The sequence below is a fragment of the Dreissena polymorpha genome, chromosome 12 (genome assembly GCF_020536995.1).
Source record: "Dreissena polymorpha isolate Duluth1 chromosome 12, UMN_Dpol_1.0, whole genome shotgun sequence".
In the NCBI taxonomy this organism is placed as follows: domain Eukaryota; kingdom Metazoa; phylum Mollusca; class Bivalvia; order Myida; family Dreissenidae; genus Dreissena; species Dreissena polymorpha.
Genome location: NC_068366.1, coordinates 27,827,281 through 27,847,904, shown reverse-complemented (window position 1 = coordinate 27,847,904; position 20,624 = coordinate 27,827,281). Strand labels below are relative to the sequence as shown.

Sequence of the window (20,624 nt, the reverse complement as noted above, 5' to 3'; positions counted from 1 at the left end):
AAAATGGGTTTTTTCTTGATCCTGCAAGAACTTTAAAAGTTCTTAATATTTGTTCATGAAACTTGAAACATGGATAGATTGCATCATAGCAATCTGGACATTATGCAAGTCATTTCATTTCGTTCCTACGTCAAAAATTCTGGTTGCTATGGCAACAAATTAAAAAAAAATCTGACAATGGTGGAGCCGGTAGGGGACATATATTGCTTGGCAAAAGTCTTGTTTGTCAATATTTTTAACGCCCTTTAAGCATGTCATGTGCCCCTTGTTTCATTGTTAGGGTCCCACTAGAGGTCAACGCCTGTCCTGTCAAATGTGCAAGGCAGCTCTTTTAATAATTGCAATCATTCTTGACACTGGACTCAATATGTTGCCAACAAGCATCTAGTTCAATGTAATTCCATATATATTTTGGATCAATTTAAATGGAAACTGAAACTGCAATGTTTTTTTATATAACAATTTATTTGTCCGAATAAATAAATCATTTCTCAAGTACCCTTGTGTATATAAAATGATGTAGTTAGAGTTACAGTTTAGAAAGTACATTAAAGAATACATGTATTTAATTATAGCATGGTTTTGTACGGAGGTACAGATGTGACATGTGCTTGTCTTCTGTGCCCTACTGCTGAAACCAGAGGGGACTTTTGGTCTATCTGTCTGTCTGTCTGTCTGTCTGCCAGAATATGGGTTCTTTGATAAGAAAAGAAGAACTAAAGTGAGGTTGATGAAATTTGGTATGCCATAATATGGATAATATGCACATTATTTCAAATCGCTCTGGAAATAAATAAAAAATGTACCAAAAATGGGGAACATGGGATAACTAAAAAAGTACTTAATTAAATTAGGTTGATGGAACATGGTTTGTGGATAGATGTCCTTTGGGGATAATGCATTTTGTTTCATGTTGTTTGTTGTCAGACATTTATATTTTGCTATACAACTCAATTGGTACTAGGTTGTTAAATCTTGGTATGTGTTATAGGGTTTCCACGTGTAAAATGTGAGGGGATGTCAGGCCCTTTTGGGGTGGGTTTGGGAGCTGTGACCCCTTCAATCGTATTAGAAAATTCTAAAACTAACTGGTGGGATGAGTAAGTAAGCTGTTGTAACGATATAAGAAAAAACAGGAAAATGTCACATTTGTACAACCATATTTATGGCAAGTAATGGTTGGTTTTTCCCCAAATATTATAATGCGCTGAATGTTTTTATTAGTTTTTGACAGGGAATCACTTCCAGAATAACATCACTCCAAAAGTGCTGCAGTCTCCAACATCTAAAGACTTCTACAAATTGTTTGAGGTAAAATTGTTCTCAATTGTAGGCATTATAAAATCCCCCCCCCCCCCCCCCCCCCCCCCAAGCTAATGGGAGAATTATAAGAATGTACTTTGTTTGTCCAGAAGTCAGTCCGTCTGTCATTTCGTCTGTAATACTTTCGTGTCTGCTCCATTGCTTTTTTAACATTTGAAGGACATTTCTCTTTTTACCTTTGAAGGATTTTCATGAAACTTGGTGAAAATGTTGAGGTCATAGCGACAGTGTGCAGTATGCACGAGTCAGTCATATTGGCTTAAAGACAAGGTCTTACTTGAAGGTCAAGGTTGAGCATCCTATTTAATGTCTTTTCTGTATCTCCTGTAATGTCAAAAATTGATATTACTGTGACTTGTTATAAAGAAATACTCTACTTTAATTGGCTGCAGAGATATGAATCTAGTACTACATGTATTCATGTCTTGTTATGAAATAATATTCTACTTGATTTGGCTATAGAGATATAAACATTATATTCAATAAGAAATCATATTGTTACTTGTTAGTAGGGATGCAAGAGGTTACAAAAATCATTAACCTTAACAGGTTAAAATGTTAAAGTATACGTAAACAATGTCATACCGCTCGTACCTGTACTCTCTATAGAAACGAAAGTAATTTGAGATCGCTTGCGTTGATGACAGGTATATTTCGTAATAAAATGTATTGTAACATTTGTTTTAATAATTGTGTAATGTTTGCTATATATTGTTTTTATTTTTCTTGCGTACAAAAATATGAGTTAAAAATTACAAGCATTACACAATTTTCATGGTCATAAGCTTATTTTTGGTTGGGTCGTTTACATAACGTTCGCGTGGTTTCATTCACAAATGGTGTGTTTCTTTGTTTATTCTGTTTTTATTTTATATAATAATGTTACTTATAAAATTAGTTTAAGTATTTGCTTTCTTAAATAAAACTTTCCTCAGACGGTAGTGGTGAAATCGTGGATGACGTAAATTACTAACAAATTTACTAATGTTATTTACATTACTGATGTAACAAATTAGACGTGAACTCGACAAGATTTTAACTACGAATGCAATTCTTAGTTTAAACCTATTTATTTGAGCTCGATTGCATCGAAAGCCTCAGGCTTATAGAAACGCTCTCGAGACAGTTTCCTGTGCCTATAACCAGTACTTGGTGTCTTTGGGGAAGACCAAGAATGCAATTCTTGAAAAAACTGTTACTTATAAATACTCTATTTTCGCAGGCAATCAGTGTTGGATATTGGTTAACAAAACATCAAAATAATTACCATCCAATGTCTCAACTGAATTTTAACGCTATTTCGATAGACGTGTCAATTGCGTCTTCGCTAATAGCCCTCACTCCCCGCAGTTCGCTAATTATTTTTTTGCGAGTTAAACAAAACAACAGTGCCAATTATCAAAACAAACCCCCTGTTTGTTACAACAAAGGTACTGATTTATTGCTTTATTCAGTTTCATTGCCTCCTTTGTTGACACGTTATTTACTACCGTCGATGGTGCGGCATTTTGTTCTTACTAGTCGCCAGCGCAAAATCATGACAGTATGTCGCGCGCATAACATAAAATGGTACGAATCGTTTATTGAAAAAGAAAAAAAAATGTTCCAAGAATAAGCATAATAAAATATTTTTTTCAGGTTAACCTTTTCCTGATAATGTAACCGGTTAACTGGATGTTTTGGTAGGTTAACCGGTTAACCTCTTGCATCCCTACTTATAAGCCTTTCCGATTGCCAAAATTGCCAATGGCAATTTTATCTTTTAGACAGCGATTTAAGTTAAAAATGTAACAGAAAGTGGCTATTGTAAAAAATCAAGGTTTTTATATAAAAGTGTTTAATGTTCCCTTATTTAAAAGAGTCTTCCAAGTATACTTTTCCCCACCTTGATTTGCTGCAATCGTGAAACCGGGATTTATCGTGGACATGTCTTACAAACAAAAAGGATATTGACTGGTGCATTTTTTCAAAATCAGAAATTGGCGAATTTAAGTGCTGATGAAATAGTCATATATTTTTTTTAATAACTTAATTTCGTGCTGACCAACATAAATGGTTTCACAGTATTTCACTCCGAAAGTAATGTTTGAACTGAAAACAACAGTCACGCGTCAGTCATTTTAAGTTGCTAAAGTTTAGAACACAAATGAAAGGGATGCACAGAACAATAAGAATGTGTATTAGTAGCAATTATTGCTGCAGTCATAACGACTAAGCATGAGCTGATAAGGTCTTAAAAACCACGCTAACATGGGGAGTGTTGTTCTAAGAAGGCGATAAAAGGATTAGTGAAGGTCCATTAAGGAAAAACAGGCATTGCATTGCAACTTTTATAACAAACTAAATATTTTTATGTACCCCACCACTATAGTGAGGGACATATTGGTTAACTTAAACATTTGCCATAACTTTTGCAATTGAAGATAGTAAATCATGTGTATCTCATGGAGCTGCACATTTTGAGCGGTGAAAGATCAAGGTCAAGGTCATCCTTCAAGGTCAAAGGTCAAATATATGGGTCAAAATCGCTTATTTAATGTACACTTTTGCAACATTATGATAGCAACATGATATTTGGCTTGCATGTGTATCTCATGGAGCTGCACATTTTGAGTGGTGAAAGGTGAAGGTCAAGGTCATTCTTCAAGATCAAAGGTCCAATATACCGGGACATAGTGTTTCACAAACACATCGCTTGTTTAACAAGATTTTGGATTCTTTTTCTTTGAATTAGATGGATACAGTTATACCGTGCTTTGGGTTTATTACTGCGAATCAGCTTTTATATTTTTTTAGGATGTGATGTCAATGAAATGTGGCAATCTTTATTTAAAAATGCATCCCAATGATTGTTAACTGTTGGATTTACTGAATGCATGAGTAATCAACTATTCTATTGTTGATAAAGTCATAAATTTAGTTTAAAAATAGTTTTGAAATTAAATAATTTTATAAGACATTATGTTGTATTATTCAATAGAAATTATTAATGTTATTATGCCCCTTTCAAAGAAGAGGGGTTATATTGTTTTACTGTATGTCTGTCTGTCGGTCTGTCAGTAGACCAATTCGTTTCGATCAATTACTTGTCAACAAACTGACCGATTTGCTTGCTTGATAATTCACATGTGCATTGACCTTGGACAGTAGATGACCCCTTTTGTAATTGGGGTCACTAGGTCAAGGTCACTGTCACAATCAGTGTGAAAATCGTTTTCGATCAATAATTCATCAACGAATCGACCAATTTACTTGATACTTCACATGTGCATTGGCCTTCGACAGTAAATGACCCCTATTGAAATTGGGGTCACTAGATCAAAGATCACTGTCATGATAAGTATCAAAATCTTTCCGATCAATACCTCATAAACAAATTGACTGATTTGCTTGATACTTCACATGTGCATTGGCCTGGGACAGTAGATAACCTCTATTGAAATTGGGGTCACTTGGTCAAAGCTCAAGGTCACTGTCACAATAAGTGTGGAAATCGTTTACGATCAATTACTCATCAATGAATTGACCTTTTGGCTTAATACTTCACACTTGCATTGGCCTGGGGCAGTAGATGACCTCAAATGAAATTGGGGTCAGTAGGTCAAAGGTCAAGGTCACTGTCGCAATAAGTGTGAAAATTGTTTCTGATCAATAACTCATCAACAAATTGACGGAATGGTTTGGTACTTCCCATGTGCATTGGCCTTGGACAGGGGCAGTAGATGACTCCTATTGAAATTGGGGGTCAAAGATCATGGTCACTATCACAATAAGTGGGGAAAATTGTTTCTGATCAATTACTAATCAACGAATTGACTGATTTGCTTGATACTTTCCATGTGCATTGGCCTTGGATAGTAGATGACCCCTTTTGAAATTGGGGTCACTAGGTCAAAGGTCAAGGTCACAGTCGAAATGAGTGTGAAAATTGTTTTTGATCAATAACTCTTCAAAAAATATAACGATTGGCTTGATACTTCACACGTGAATTGGCCTTGGACAGTAGATGACCTCTATTGAAATTGGGGTCTCAAGTTCAAAGCCCTGTTTAGGGGGCATATGCTTCCGACCGCGAAACTCTTGTTATGCTTAGTTATGGGCAATGAGCCTTTGTCTAAAAAGTGGTTATCCGAGAACAACAGTCGACTGTTGACAACAGCCCTTTTGGCCAATGCCCTTCACTGACTGCTGTTCTCAGTTTTTACTGTAAGAAAAGGACTTAGATTGTAACATGGTTCATTACTTGTGCTGACAGTTTTGAACCAGGTTTTCCGAAGGAAATGGTTATTAGATTGGCGAATGTCTGCAGGCTGGCGTGCGGAACAAGCTTGTCCGGGCCATAACTTTGTCGGTCATTGTGAGATTTTTTTTTATCATTTGGCACATTTGTTCACCATCATTAGACCGTGTGTCACGCGAAAGAATTACGTCGATATCTCCAAGGTCAAGGTCACACTTTGAGTTCAGAGGTAAAAAATGGCCATAAATGAGCTTGTCTGGGCCATAACTATGTCATTAATTGTGAGATTTTAAAAACATTTGGCACATTGTTCACCATCATTGGACGGTGTGTGTGGCACAAAAGAATCACGACAATATCTCCAAGGTCAAGGTCGCCACGACTAAAAATAGATTTATTCTGAAACAAAGGGGTTTAATTTTGTTTGTTCAGTTCAAAAGTTCAGTTTGAGTTGTCTCCCTTTATCAGACTTTTTTTCACAATGAAAACCTGGTTTTGCGACAATTTTATCCCTTGTTTTTCTTTGTTGTGCATCATTTGAACTAAAACAAAACCATATGTATTTTGCTGTATTGTTTTTAATCAGGGGCAGAACCTTTTGTTCCCATGGTGAAATCCCATTATATAGGGGCATCTGTCCGATAAGATTTGACAAAATGACAAAGTGCAAGCGCCAAATGATGTTTTCATCATTAGCAGTTTTAATATTACATAAACCCTGAATTGTTCACCTTATAATATGTAATAAGTATTTATACTATCTTTTCTTGTAATTAATTAAAAAAGAAGAACATGATTGATGTTGAAAACGTATGAAGATTTTTCTATAAATACTTAACAACAACATTATTTTATATGTAAAGAATAATATATTATGTCGCAGGATGGACAAACAACAAAAATGTTGATTGATGTGTATGAATTTATAGTCCATAATAACAAAGATGTTTATGCATGTAAATTTTAATACATGAAATTCTCTGTACACTCAGTTCTTTTACACATTTTGTATTTTTATGCCCCCTTATCGATAGATCGGGGGTACATTGTTTTTGGTCTGTCTTTCTGTCTGTCATTCTGTCCCAAAACTTTAACCTTATAGTAAAGTTTTGCAATAACTTTTGAAATATTGAACATAGCAACTTTATATTTGGCATGCATGTGTATCTCATGGAGCTGCACATTTTGAGTGGTGAAAGGTCAAGGTCATCCTTCAAGGTCATAGGTAAAAAAACAACACACAAAACTTTAGCCTACAGTAAAGTTTTGCAATAACTTTTGAAATATTGAACAAAGCAACTTCATATTTGTCATGCATGTGTATCTCATGGAGCTGCACATTTTGAGTGGTGAAAGATCAAGGTCATCCTACAAGGTCAAAGGTAAAAAAAGCGACACATTAGGGGGCATTGTGTTTCTGACAAACACATCTCTTGTTTAATTTCGCATTTTTCTGATTTGTATGTGTACTATGTGTAAAGCTTAGCGCAAAATGGATAATTTTAAATAGCAACCATTGATTTTTAAAGTTTGACCCATGTGTTCATCACATTTTCAATAAACTGGTGATACTTACAAAAAACATCATAACTGGTTATTTGTACAGTCATAAGATCTCAATACCATGTGAAGTTTTCAAAAATGTTAGTCAGATTTGGACAAAAATGTTACACTGCAGGCCTTTTTCTGCCTATCTCACGGGTCCGATATTCGGACCCATTCCCAATGCCAAATATGCATATTTTTTCCCAATTCTCAAAAAAATATCCTAATTTCTGACCGAAATGACCGAAGCCGAAAAATGTGTTTCCCGATAAACACATTGTTTTAAATAACCGTGTGCCGTGTTTTAGCGTGCAAATGTGAATACCCTGTTAAACGTCATTGTATTGAGTGTTCCGTAATGCAATTTTCGCGACCTTGACACTTAAGACAAATGGCGGCCGGTAGTCTTTATGCAATTCTTAAGACACATTTTCGGTCATTTTTGGTCAGAATTTGCTTTCAAATTGAAGTGCTGGATTATTCAGAATTATCAGGTAATGTACCCGGTATACAACAAGTGATAACCATGTGTAAGTATTGATTATTGTAAATTGGTTGAGAATCGATATCAATGGTCTGAGGTAGAGAACTGTGGACTGGTATCACTTTCAACGTTACTGTGTTTCAAAAAATGGTTGCCTATAGACATTTGGCAACTTTTATTTAGAATAATAATATGCTGAATGCAGGTCCTTCAAATGTGAATATTCTTTAAAAAAATCCTAAATGACATATCAAGCTATGTATTTTATTTGAACTTCAAGCATAACATTAACAAAGTCTGTATTTTTATCATACACATTCTTACACTAGCAGTGGACAATGACTGTTGCATGGAAAAAAACATTTTAATACTTGTCTTAGCATTTTAGAGCAATACCTCTGTATGAAAACATTAGATTTAATAAGAAAAAATAAGAAAAATAATTTCCCCAATAATGCTTTTGTCGATGAAAATTCTTCCCAATATGAAAGATTTCATTACTCGAAAAATCCCAATTTTGCTAGGTACTTTTTCCCAAAATAGACAGAAAAAGGCCTGCACTGAGGTGTGAAACCAATACCATAAACGATGTGAGTAATTTTGTTGTCTGTTTGTCAATTGTAATTAATTAAGTGTCAAGTACTCTCCTCTACCCTCTGATAACTTGTGTTGACATGAATCATACCAATCAGCATTCAAACAGATTAAAAGATGATAAAGCAACACAATTGTTTGTGTTGACATGAATCATTCCAATCAGCATTCAAACAGGTTAAAAGATGATAAAGCAACACAATTGTTTGTGTTGACATGAATCATTCCAATCAGCATTCAAACAGGTTAAAAGATGATAAAGCAACACAATTGTTTGTGTTGACATGAATCATACCAATCAGCATTCAATCAGGTTAAAAGATGATAAAGCAACACAATTGTTTGTTTCATAGCAACAATTATCACTCTTGTAAAACTACTGAGAAAAAACATATGTTCACTCTATCTTATAAAACTACTGAAAACGAATACATAGAGGATATTTGTTGGATCAGGTGGATTATCGATTTTAATTCACGAGTGATCATAGAATTTTATTTTTTTCTATGATCACGAGTGAATTAAAATCGATAATCCACCGAATCCAACAAATTTTCTTTTTATTTAATGCATTTTTCACAGTTTATATACATTATTTAAGAGTTTAACTAAAGAATTCTGCTGGGATAATGACGTCATTTTAACAAAAATGACGTCATTTCACAGTAAACAATGAAAATTATCGATAATTCTCACTGATAATTTTCACTGTTTGAAACAGTGAAATTATCAGTTTTAATTCACTGATATTTCTCTATAAACCACCGGAAAGCATTAAATAAAAATTACTATTAAGTCATAAAAGAACATAATAATCATGATTTGATGTACAGTTATTCAAAGAATATCATCTCATTTCTCTAAAATATGCCACCTGTGTAGCAGATGTATATAACAGTATAGACCAATACATTTATTGTAACAACTTTTCTCACTTTTATATTTTTAACGTGACAACTAAATGATCTTTTATGCTTTGTCTGATATTTATTTGTATCCATAATGTATCTTAATGTGTTTTAAAATTTACAATAATAGAAAAATATGGGGAATAGATCTTGAGGACTCATACATAAAAATGTCATGACTTTGTGAATATTAGGAATTCAGGGAAGAACTTTTAGATTTTTGATTTGTCAGATGTTGCACTTTCATAATATGAGATAAGAAGGCAAATGCATTTTTTTACCAGATGGGTCAAGATCTCATTCCCAGTCATATATCTACTGCAGATATATAGAAATAAAACTGCATATGTGTTCGGGGTCTTTATGAACATTCACTTTCCAAGACCTACATCTGTGACCAGCTCTTCAGCATTATGATGCCTCTAGTTTCACTTATATAATTCATATGAATCGAGTGCAAAATGAAATTTAGGTTAAGGTGTAGGTGCAAGTACATATCTCTGAAACTACCTCAGGTATTCAATGGAAACTTCACACATGTGAATAATCATGTGGGGATCAGAGACCAATTTTCATAAATATGACCAGCAATTTAGCAGACAAATGCCTGTTTTTGTGCATGTTTATAACAGTTAACAAGTGCATGCAAAGCTCTATTTCTATATCCACATGAGATGACATTTTGTGTTTGGGGAAGAGGACAATTACAACGAGCGAGGCATGGTATTGTCCTCTTCCCTTTGTGTGTAGGTAGCCTAAATGCTGATCTATGGTGGAATTGAACTTGGGACCAGTAAGGTCAAGGTCACTGTAACTAAAAATAGAAATAGTAAATTTCTCATACACATAAGTTTGTGTGGATGTATGTTTCTGTATTTTTTATGCCCCCGGATCAAAAGATCGGGGGTATATTGTTTTTGGCCCGTCTGTCATTGTATATGTGTGTGTGTCCCAAAACTTTAACCAAAACTTTAACCTTCTTCATAACTTTTGTAATATTGAACGTAGCAACTTGATATTTGGCATGCATGTGTATCACATGGAGCTGCACATTTTGAGCGGTGAAAGGTCAAGGTCATCCTTCAAGGTCAAAGGTAAAAAAAATAATCAAAGCGGCGCATTAGGAGGCATTTTGTTTCTGACAAACACATCTCTTGTTTTATGAAGGTAGCATACACGCAGACCTCTAGGTAATTGTGCCTAAATCTGGTCCAGTCAATATCACTGTCATTGGTTTCAAGTTAGGTAATATTTCAAAGAAGATGTGGCTTTATTAAAGCTTCATTTACAAAAAAAAAACAAAAAAAATTTAGGGCAATTTTTTTGTAAATGGAAGAGGAGATAAGTTAAGTTTAATGTAAACCTCCTGTGACATGTGCCTGTATCATTCAGTTTGTGGTTGGGTTCATCATCCCGAAGTACAAGGTGCCTCAGAAGCCTGAGGAGGAGATACCCCGGCTCCTCAAGCAGCTTGGCTACCCGTTCCTCATATCGAAGACATCCATGTTCGCAATTGGCTCCCCGCATACCTGGCCCTCCCTCCTGGCAGCCCTTGTCTACCTCATAGACAACATCAATGTAAGTATAGGTCGGCCCTCCCTCCTGGCAGCCCTTGTCTACCTCATAGACAACATCGATGTAAGTATGGGTCGGCCTCACCTCCTGGCAGCCCTCGTCTACCTCATAGACAACATCAATGTAAGTAAGGGTCGGCCCTCCCTCCTGGTAGCCCTCGTCTACCTCATAGACAACATCAATGTAAGTATCATTATGGGTCTGCCCTCCCTCCTGGCAGCCCTTGTCTACCTCATAGACAACATCAATGTAAGTATGGGTCGGCCCTCCCTCCTGGCAGCCCTCGTCTACCTCATAGACAACATCAATGTAAGTATGGGTTGGCCCTCCCTCCTGGCAGCCCTTGTCTACCTCTTAGACAACATCAATGTAAGTATGGGTCGGCCCTCCCTCCTGGCAGCCCTTGTCTACCTCATAGACAACATCAATGTAAGTATGGGTCGGCCCTCCCTCCTGGCAGCCCTCGTCTACCGCATAGAAACATCAATGTATGGGCCGGCCCTCCCTCCTGGCAGCCCTCGTCTACCTCATAGACAACATCAATGTAAGTAAGGGTCGGCCCTCCCTCCTGGTAGCCCTCGTCTACCTCATAGACAACATTAATGTAAGTATGGGTCGGCCCTCCCTCCTGGCAGCCCTTGTCTACCTCATAGACAACATCAATGTAAGTATGGGTTGGCCCTCCCTCCTGGCAGCCCTCGTCTACCTCATAGACAACATCAATGTGAGTATGGGTCAGCCCTCCTTACTGGCAGCCCTCGTCTACCTCATAGACAACATCAATGTGAGTATGGGTCAGCCCTCCTTACTGGCAGCCCTCGTCTACCTCATAGACAACATCAATGTGAGTATGGGTCGGCCCTCCTTACTGGCAGCCCTCGTCTACCTCATAGACAACATCAATGTAAGTATGGGTTGGCCCTCCCTCTTGGCAGCCCTCGTCTACCTCATAGACAACATCAATGTGAGTATGGGTCGGCCCTCCTTACTGGCAGCCCTCGTCTACCTCATAGACAACATCAATGTAAGTATGGGTTGGCCCTCCCTCTTGGCAGCCCTCGTCTACCTCATAGACAACATCAATGTGAGTATGGGTCAGCCCTCCCTCTTGGCAGCCCTCGTCTACCTCATAGACAACATCAATGTGAGTATGGGTCGGCCCTCCTTACTGGCAGCCCTTGTCTACCTCATAGACAACATCAATGTAAGTATGGGATGGCCCTCCCTCTTGGCAGCCCTCGTCTACCTCATAGACAACATCAATGTGAGTATGGGTCAGCCCTCCTTACTGGCAGCCCTCGTCTACCTCATAGACAACATCAATGTGAGTATGGGTCAGCCCTCCCTCCTGGCAGCCCTCGTCTACCTCATAGACAACATCAATGTGAGTTTGGGTCGGCCCTCCCTCCTGGCAGCCCTTGTCTACCTCATAGACACAAATATCAATGTGAGTATGGGTCAGCCCTCCCTCTTGGCAGCCCTCGTCTACCTCATAGACAACATCAATGTGAGTTTGGGTCGGCCCTCCCTCCTGGCAGCCCTTGTCTACCTCATAGACAATATCAATGTGAGTATGGGTCGGCCCTCCCTCTTGGCAGCCCTCGTCTACCTCATAGACAACATCAATGTGAGTTTGGGTCGGCCCTCCCTCCTGGCAGCCCTCGTCTACCTCATAGACAACATCAATGTAAGTATGGGTCGGCCCTCCCTCCTGGCAGCCCTCGTCTACCTCATAGACAACATCAATGTAAGTATGGGTTGGCCCTCCCTCCTGGCAGCCCTCGTCTACCTCATAGACAACATCAATGTGAGAATGGGCCGGCCCTCCCTCCTGGCAGCCCTTGTCTACCTCATAGACAACATCAATGTAAGTATGGGTCTGCCCTCCCTCCTGGCAGCCCTTGTCTACCTCATAGACAACATCAATGTAAGTATGGGTCGGCCCTCCCTCCTGGCAGCCCTTGTCTACCTCATAGACAACATCAATGTAAGTATGGGTCGGCCCTCCCTCCTGGCAGCCCTCGTCTACCTCATAGACAACATCAATGTGAGTATGGGCTGGCCCTCCCTCCTGGCAACCCTCGTGTACCTCATAGACAACATCAATGTGAGTTTGGGTCGGCCCTGCCACCTGACAGCCCTCCTCTACCTCATAGACACAGGCTTTCTACTGGCCCCTTCTTTTCCTACTTTTCCCTACTTTTTTTTCTTAACCCTACTTTTCCCTCTTTTAAAAAAAAATAGCCCTATTATCCCTTCTTTTTATTTTGCAGGTGAAATAAATAAAATGTAAAATGAAGGCTTACATGTTTCTTCTTTAGATATTTTGCAGAAGTTCCATTCATTATGACTCTTTTGTAATGAGTCCAGTGCAGATGTGTTTGGGGGATCACCTTGTGATGTCCATTCTTGAATGCACCATGGTTCCTTGGCTATTGACCAGTACAGACATACTGGTATTTAGGTAAGATAATATCTTTTTACACTGTGAAAATATATGTATGTTCTATTTAATCATAGCATATGTGCTTCTTGAAATAAAGGTGACAGATAATGTATGCACACTTCATCTAGACTTTACACTACCAAGTTTCTTTTTTTTCCAATGATGGAAGTAGCTGAGGGAACCTACAAATGCCATGCTGTGTTTTAAACTTTATGGGTTAAATTAGTAATTGCAGATTCTGCTTTCATTTCTTACTAAATACATTTAAGTTTATATGTAAAGCTTGCTTTCCCTAACTGTCATATTAATCATAAATAATTTTGTATGACCCCACAAAAAAGGGAGGGGGTGAATTGCAATTGTTTGTTTGACCGTCCATCTGGCTGTCCATAGCCCAAAGTTTGTGTTGCTGAACAGTATAACTGCTGGAGCCATCTTTCTGTGAATAGTTGTCAGCATTTGAACTTGTATACCTGATTATTTTGATGCAAGTGTATCAGATATCTACATAGTTAAGGCCCCTAATTTAGCAAACGATAGGAATCTTTGTGACAGAGCCATTTGTGGGGGCATCTGTGTCCTATGGACACGCATCTACTTTAAAATTAAGAAATTGATTAGAATTTGATTAACACCCTGGCATTTGTAATTTGATATAAGACACTGCATTGACCAACTGCTTTGACCAGCCTTGATTTGCTTTGTGTCAATACTATGTTGCAGCAGTGACATACTAACAACTTAGATCCATACAATGTCAATTTTAGTACTGTAACTAGTCAGTTTCACTAACATAAAAATTACTTGTAACCACTCTTAATAATTGTTGCAGGTGCTTAGTGTACTTGTCAATATTATTTCAAGTGCTTTAAGTGTGGATGATTTAGGGAACTGATTATTTTGTGATTTTGACAGAAGATCAAGGTTGGTTTCCTTATTAATACAGTCTGTTTCTTATTGAGTTAATTAGCGAAGAGGTGATTTTGCTCTAATAGCAAAAATATCAACTTGCAAAAAAATACTGTTGACATCAGTTCACTAGCATCTTGTAGCTTGTCTGCCTGTGCATGTGTTTTTAGCTAACTGTCATTACAGGTATTAGATGCATTAGTTCTCCTGCATGCTAGTCAATGCTAACCAGCTATAATGCCACATGGAAAACCCAAATTTAATGCTTCCTGGCTTGGGAAAACTGACTGTAAAGATATCAACTAAATACTTGGTGTGAAAAGGACTCTTCCTCTGACTTTGCTAGTTACTGTTTTCTTTGTACGAAAAATATACAGTGTGGAAATACTGGTGCAACACAAATACTGAACCATGGCCAGGGCCAGAAACACAAAGATGCTATCAAGAGAAATGAGATTGAAAGCAAAAAGAGCAAATTAATTGCCAGTTATTCTCAAAAAGAGAAAAGCAATATCTCGGGCAAATAATATAGTTCATGTAGATATGGCCTATAACTAACTGAGTCTATTACTTAAATGTTTGGCCAGTGTATTGAAGCGTGCATATCCTATTCCACATCATTGTGTTGAAGATTGCTTTTTAACCAGGTTTTCCGAAGGAAAAAACTGGTTATTAGATTGGCGAATGCGGGCGGGCTGGCTGGCGGGCGGGCGGAACAAGCTTGTCCGGGCCATAACTATGTCGTTCATTGTCATATTTTAAAATCATACGGCACATTTGTTCACCATCATTGGACGGTGTGTCGCACGAAATAATTACGTCGATATCTCCAAGGTCAAGGTCACACTTTGAGTTCAAAGGTCAAAATTGGCAATAAATGAGCTTGTCTGGGCCATAACTATGTCATTCATTGTGAGATTTTACAATTATTTGGCACATTTGTTCACCATCATGGGACGGTGTGTCGCACGAAAGAATCACGTCAATATCTCCAATGTCAAGGTCACCACAACTTAAAATAGATTTATTTTGAAACAAACTTACAAAGGGGGTTAATTTTGTTTGTTCATTTCAAAAGTTCAGTTTGAGTTGTCTCCCTTAATCAGATTTTTTTTCACAATGAAAACCTGGTTTTGTGACAATTTTGTCCCTTGTTATGTATATTAAATGCTAAGCTTGTGTTTTTTGCATTCTTTTTGCATACATGTAACCTTGCAATCAAGTAGGTTTTCTAACTGCTTATGATCATGGATACAACACACAATGGTACATGCCAATACTCATGCTTATGTATAGCTCTTACACTTACTAACATGTATGCTTTGAAACTAAATTACATGTGTACTTAAACCTTTACTCCTTGTATACTCATTTTAATACCTTTGCAAACAGAATAGTATTAGTCTCTGTTTGCCTATACAATTATAATAAAAATATAATTCTTCACTATTGCCTGTGGGGAGAACATTCTTTGTTTTAGTACTAGTGCAAGAATACTTATACATGTATATTTATATCGGGTGAAGTTTGGTACATATTCATGGAGGAAAGGGCTTTTGTACTTTGCTTTATAAGATTAACAGTGTATGTTTTGAATGCCATGTTCATTAATGTATTCCATTGAGTAAATTGATGTTAAATGAGAAATAAAAATTTCAGGTGCCTGTATTTCAAGAATGGGCAAAACAAGGCATTCTCACAGCATCAGATGGACTAGGATATGTATCAATTTTACTCTAATTCCAGCTAAAAAATGGTAAAATTTTTCTTATTTAGCCCTACTTTTTAACAGTAAAAATCCCTACTTTGCCCTACTTTTTGCTTAAATCTTGCCCTACTTTTGCCCTAGTTTTTTGTGGAGAGGCAGTAGAAAGCCTGTAGACAACATCAAAGTAGGTATGGGTCGGCCCTCCGTCCTGGCAGCCCTCGTCTACTCCATAGACAACATCAATGTGAGTATGGGCTGGCCCTCCCTCCTGGCAGCCCTTGTCTACCTCACATCAATGTGAGTATGGGCTGGCCCTCCCTCCTGGCAGCCCTTGTCTACCTCATAGACAACATCAATGTGAGTATGGACCGGCCTTCTCATCTGGTAGAGCCCTGCAGTTTGTAGGCTTGATTCCTTGGCCATGAAATTGTTTCTAGTGTTATTATACCCCCATTACCATTGGTAATGGGGGCTATATAGGAGTCACTTTGATAGTCAGTCTGTCTGTAACAAAAATTTCATCCGATCTTCATCAAACTTGGTCAGAATTTGTATCTAGATGATGTCTAGGTAAAGTTTGAATATGGGTCATGCCAGGTCAAAAAATAGGTCACGGGATCACTAAGTGCGTTTGAAACCAAAAGTTTGTTCGGGCCATAACTATGTCAGTTATTGTTAGATTTTAAAATGACTTGGTGCATGTGTTCACCATCATGGGACGTTGTGTCATGCGAAATAAGTACTTTGATATCTCCAAGGTCAAGGTCACACTTGGAGTTCAAATATGAAAAATGGCCATAAATGAGCTTGTCCCGACCATAACTATGTCTTTCATGGTGAGATTTTAAAATGACTGTGTACATTACTTTTGTTCACAGCCATTGGACAGTGTGTCATTGAAAGAATTCATTAGTTCAAAGGTCAAAATGGCCATAAATGATAATGGCATAATTATTCTTAAAAATCACCATAAATTAGAGTTGCTTGTTTTGTGAAGACAGCATGCAAAATAGTCTGTGTCAATGCGGCACGTAGGGCTATACATCACGTCTGTGACAAATTTCTAGTCTTATAATTAAATACTTGTTACCCTTATCTAATATACAATTTATAATCACAGATTTAAAACAATTATAAGAACAAAGTTGTAAATGTTATGATGTGATTTTTGACATGTAAATTTATAGTGTGAAGTGTCATTAAATTTAAGTTTGCCATCACTTTTGTTGCATAAGCTTATTGAATCGCCCACATGATAATAAATTTCTAGTTAAAGCTCGTTTGCAGTTGAATTATTTACGATATGTTTGCTTTTTGTGCTCCATTCCAGATCATAATGAATCTGTCAGAGTTTTCCATGGAGTCCATGCTGTTCCCCAGTGATGATTTTGAAACCAAATCTGAAAGCCTGGTATGTATTTGTAGTCTGGTTATATTATATATGGAATTGTATTATTAGTTTCAATGTTCACAAGATAGTCTGATCCATACTACTCACCCATTGTCAGCGTCTGCCTAATGCTCGGGTTAAGGTAAACGTGCAAAATCTATAAATCACTGTTTCTACTACAGATATTCACTCAAAACTTCAAACATGTGCTTGCAGCAGTTGGGTGAGGTCATTAACTAAGTTCAATTAATTTGATGTGCAATTTAATTGAATTATGCCCCTTTTTAGCTCACCTGAGCACAATGTGCTCTGTGTTCATGGTGAGCTTTTGTGATCGCTTTTTGTGCCTCGTGCGGCGTCAACATTTGTCTTGTTAACACTAGAGAGGCCACATTTATTGTTTAATCTTCATGAAATTCAATTGAAATTTGGTTAGAAGAGTTTGATAATGGTTACGGTTGCTTGAAAAACATGGCCACCAGGGATAGGGAATTTTTCCTAATATGGCTATAGTAGAGGCAACATTTATTGTCCCAAATGATTCCAGTTGGTTGAAAAACATGGCCGCCTGGGGGGCGGGGCATTTTTCCTCTAAAATCACATTTATTGTCCAATCTTCATAACACTTGGTCAGATTTGTTTTAATGCTATCTTGGAACAGTAAAAAACTAGTTACTGTCTGTTGAAAAAGATAGCTAGGGGTCGGGGAATTTATCCTTATATGGTTATAGTAAAACCTTGTTAGCACTCTTAAAGTTACATTTATAGTTCACTCTACATGAAACTTGGTCAGAACATTTGATCCAATGATATCTTGGGGTTGCACTTCCTTTGTATGTCTGGTAAACGTTTCCATGAAGAATATCCTTATTTTTGTATCGACTAAAGATATGCAAATTAAACTGTACACATGTTTTTAGGGTGGTTATAAAGAGTCTCGTTCCAACAGGGCAACAGATAAGTCAATGAGTTTTCACTGAAGCTTTTTTTAACAATTAGTTCTCCCTTAGAAACTATTTGTTAATAAGTGTGTTTTTTTTAAATTTGATTAAAACTTACATATATTTTTGGATGACATGAGATCTTTATTCTTATTCTAATTAAGTCATTATAAATTTGCAGTCAGTGGTTGTTTGTAACTATTAATTGTCTTTTGACAAATTGATGATGATGAATAATTTTGTTTCAACCAGTTTCAATATTCCTTCCCGTCAGTCTCAGAGCACACTCACATTGCCAAACCTTCTTCATCAACGACAAGCAATGGAAATCTCAATAATTTTTTTGTTCAGACACAAAATCCCCCCTGTGTTTTGTGTGAAAAATATCAAAATCTGTTTCCACCTGCCCTATTAAATTTGATAGTATTCTCTTAACTGCATCTTTTCCCAACATTTGTGGTGTGTCAGATTAAGGAAATATTTAAATACAAGGAGTTGAAGATTTTAGAACTAATTTCTTTGACCTTTGAAATTTTGGTATAAGTACTAATACACCTTACTTCTAAATCATATGAATAACCAATTTTATCATTGTATAGCATAGAAGAAATCTTAGATTGGGTATTAAATTAAATGTCTAGAAATACAATATTAAACTCTTAACACAAACATAATTAAAATGAGATGGAATAGGACTGCAAACACATGGTTACATACCTTGGTTTTTTACTTCTCATAATTTGAAGTGAAATTAAAATTTATTCAAATGTAAATTTTATCCTTATTTTTATTATTTGTATAATTTACAACTATTCCCAATATTGACAATGGTATAGCATGAATTTCCCAATTTAACTCTGGTACTTTTCCCCAAAATTGTTAGAAAAAAGCCTGAAACAAAGTTGAATGCAGACAACTGGGTCATTTTAGCGTAAACTATTGAACCATGGTTAATGGGATTTTCGGCTAACGTCTACACTATTATTTGTATGCGCAATTATGTACAAGGCAGTGCTTGTATGTGTAATAATTCATGTTTACGTGTGTGATTAATGCACATTTATGCTTGAATTGGAACACTCCCCTTCTGAGGGGCCCACGAAACCTTTCCCAAAAGAGGTAGGGTAAATGCATAGCTTGGGATTACAGTATTCATTGAATGAAATTCATTAGGAAATGTTGAAAACTTGTTCTTGTGGCATTTATTAAAAAAATTATTTTGTTTCGTGTTATCCCCCTCCAAAGGTGGAGGGATATAGAATTGGCTTTGTCCGTTAATCTGTAATTCTGTCAGTCTATTTTTCACAAAACTTTTCATGTTTATATCTCAGAAATGAAGTAAGATATCAACATGAAACTTCATGGATTTATAGATATCAATAAGGAGAAGTGACATGCACGTGAACCATAATCTTACACTTTCTGAAATAATTGTTCTTGCCCTTGTTTTTTGTATGGCTATATCTCAGATACCAAACAAGACTTCGTCATGAAACTTCATGGGTGTATTGATATCAATGAAAAGTGCCATGAACAAAAGCCATAACCTTTTCTTAAATAAGAGCTATAGCACTTGTTTTCTTGTATTTTGTAACTTTTCATGACTTTAAATTAGACACCCTAGAAGATTTCAATATGAAACTGTATGTGTGTATAGATAACAATTAGGAGAATTGTCATGAACAAATTTTTTTAGGATTATACCAAATATAAAGGGATTTGCACCCATCAATAAACAAACTTAAGATGGTGAGGGATATCCATTCAAGGAATTTGATTGTTTTTAATTTGGTTTAAAATTAAATTCAGAAAATTCTATGGATTGTAATAATCAAAGCGCTGAAGGCACTGAAGTTGTTTTGCTTTTGCATAATCTTAGACACAACTCAGTTTTCAAAATTATGTAATAGCTTTTAATATCACAAGTTTAAAATGAACACAACCCTATGGAACGCCTTTACTGTCAAATTGACGTGATATCATAAATTTTGGTATTATAAGACAGTCAAGGCGTTCCATACAACCCATTCAAATTTATAAAGAGTGTGTCTTAAAGCACAGGTTGAGATGTGTTGTTTTTTTCAAATCATTAATAAAAAAGATAATTATCCCCCGCCATAGGCGGAGGGATATTGTTTTGGCGTTGTCCGTCTTTCCGTCCGTCAGACACTTTTGTGTCCGGAGACATATATTTGAAGTGCTTTGGGGGATTTCCTTGAAACTTGGTATGAGTATATACATGTATATGGATAAGAGGATGATGCACGCCAAATGGCATTGTACACCATCAGATAATAACGGAGTTATGGCCCTTTGTATCTTGAAAAAATGCTTTTTTTGTGTGTCCGGAGCCATATCTTGGAAGTTCTTTGACGGATTTCATTGAAACTTGGTATGAGTATATATATGGATAAGAGAATGATGCATGTTGGCGTTGTCCATCCGTCCAGAAAACCTTTGTTTCCAGAAGTATAATGGCGGGGAATATTAATTCAATGAATTTGCTTGATTAAGCTTCATTTTGGGAAAACAGGGCTTAATGCATATGCATTAATTGTCAT

The 20,624-nt window shown here is 36.8% G+C and overlaps 1 protein-coding gene across 6 annotated transcripts in view; it reads left to right on the top strand.

Annotated features, from left to right (window-relative positions):
- Positions 1 to 20,624, top strand: part of LOC127853309 (kinetochore protein NDC80 homolog) — a 100,143-nt gene that overhangs the window by 11,880 nt on the left and 67,639 nt on the right. For all 6 annotated transcript variants that reach the window (XM_052387725.1, XM_052387723.1, XM_052387724.1 and 3 more), the window contains exons 4-6: positions 1,225 to 1,311; positions 10,487 to 10,672; positions 17,063 to 17,143. In XM_052387725.1, the coding sequence (XP_052243685.1) occupies positions 1,225 to 1,311; positions 10,487 to 10,672; positions 17,063 to 17,143 (354 nt within the window). The remainder of the gene's footprint in view (positions 1 to 1,224; positions 1,312 to 10,486; positions 10,673 to 17,062; positions 17,144 to 20,624) is intronic.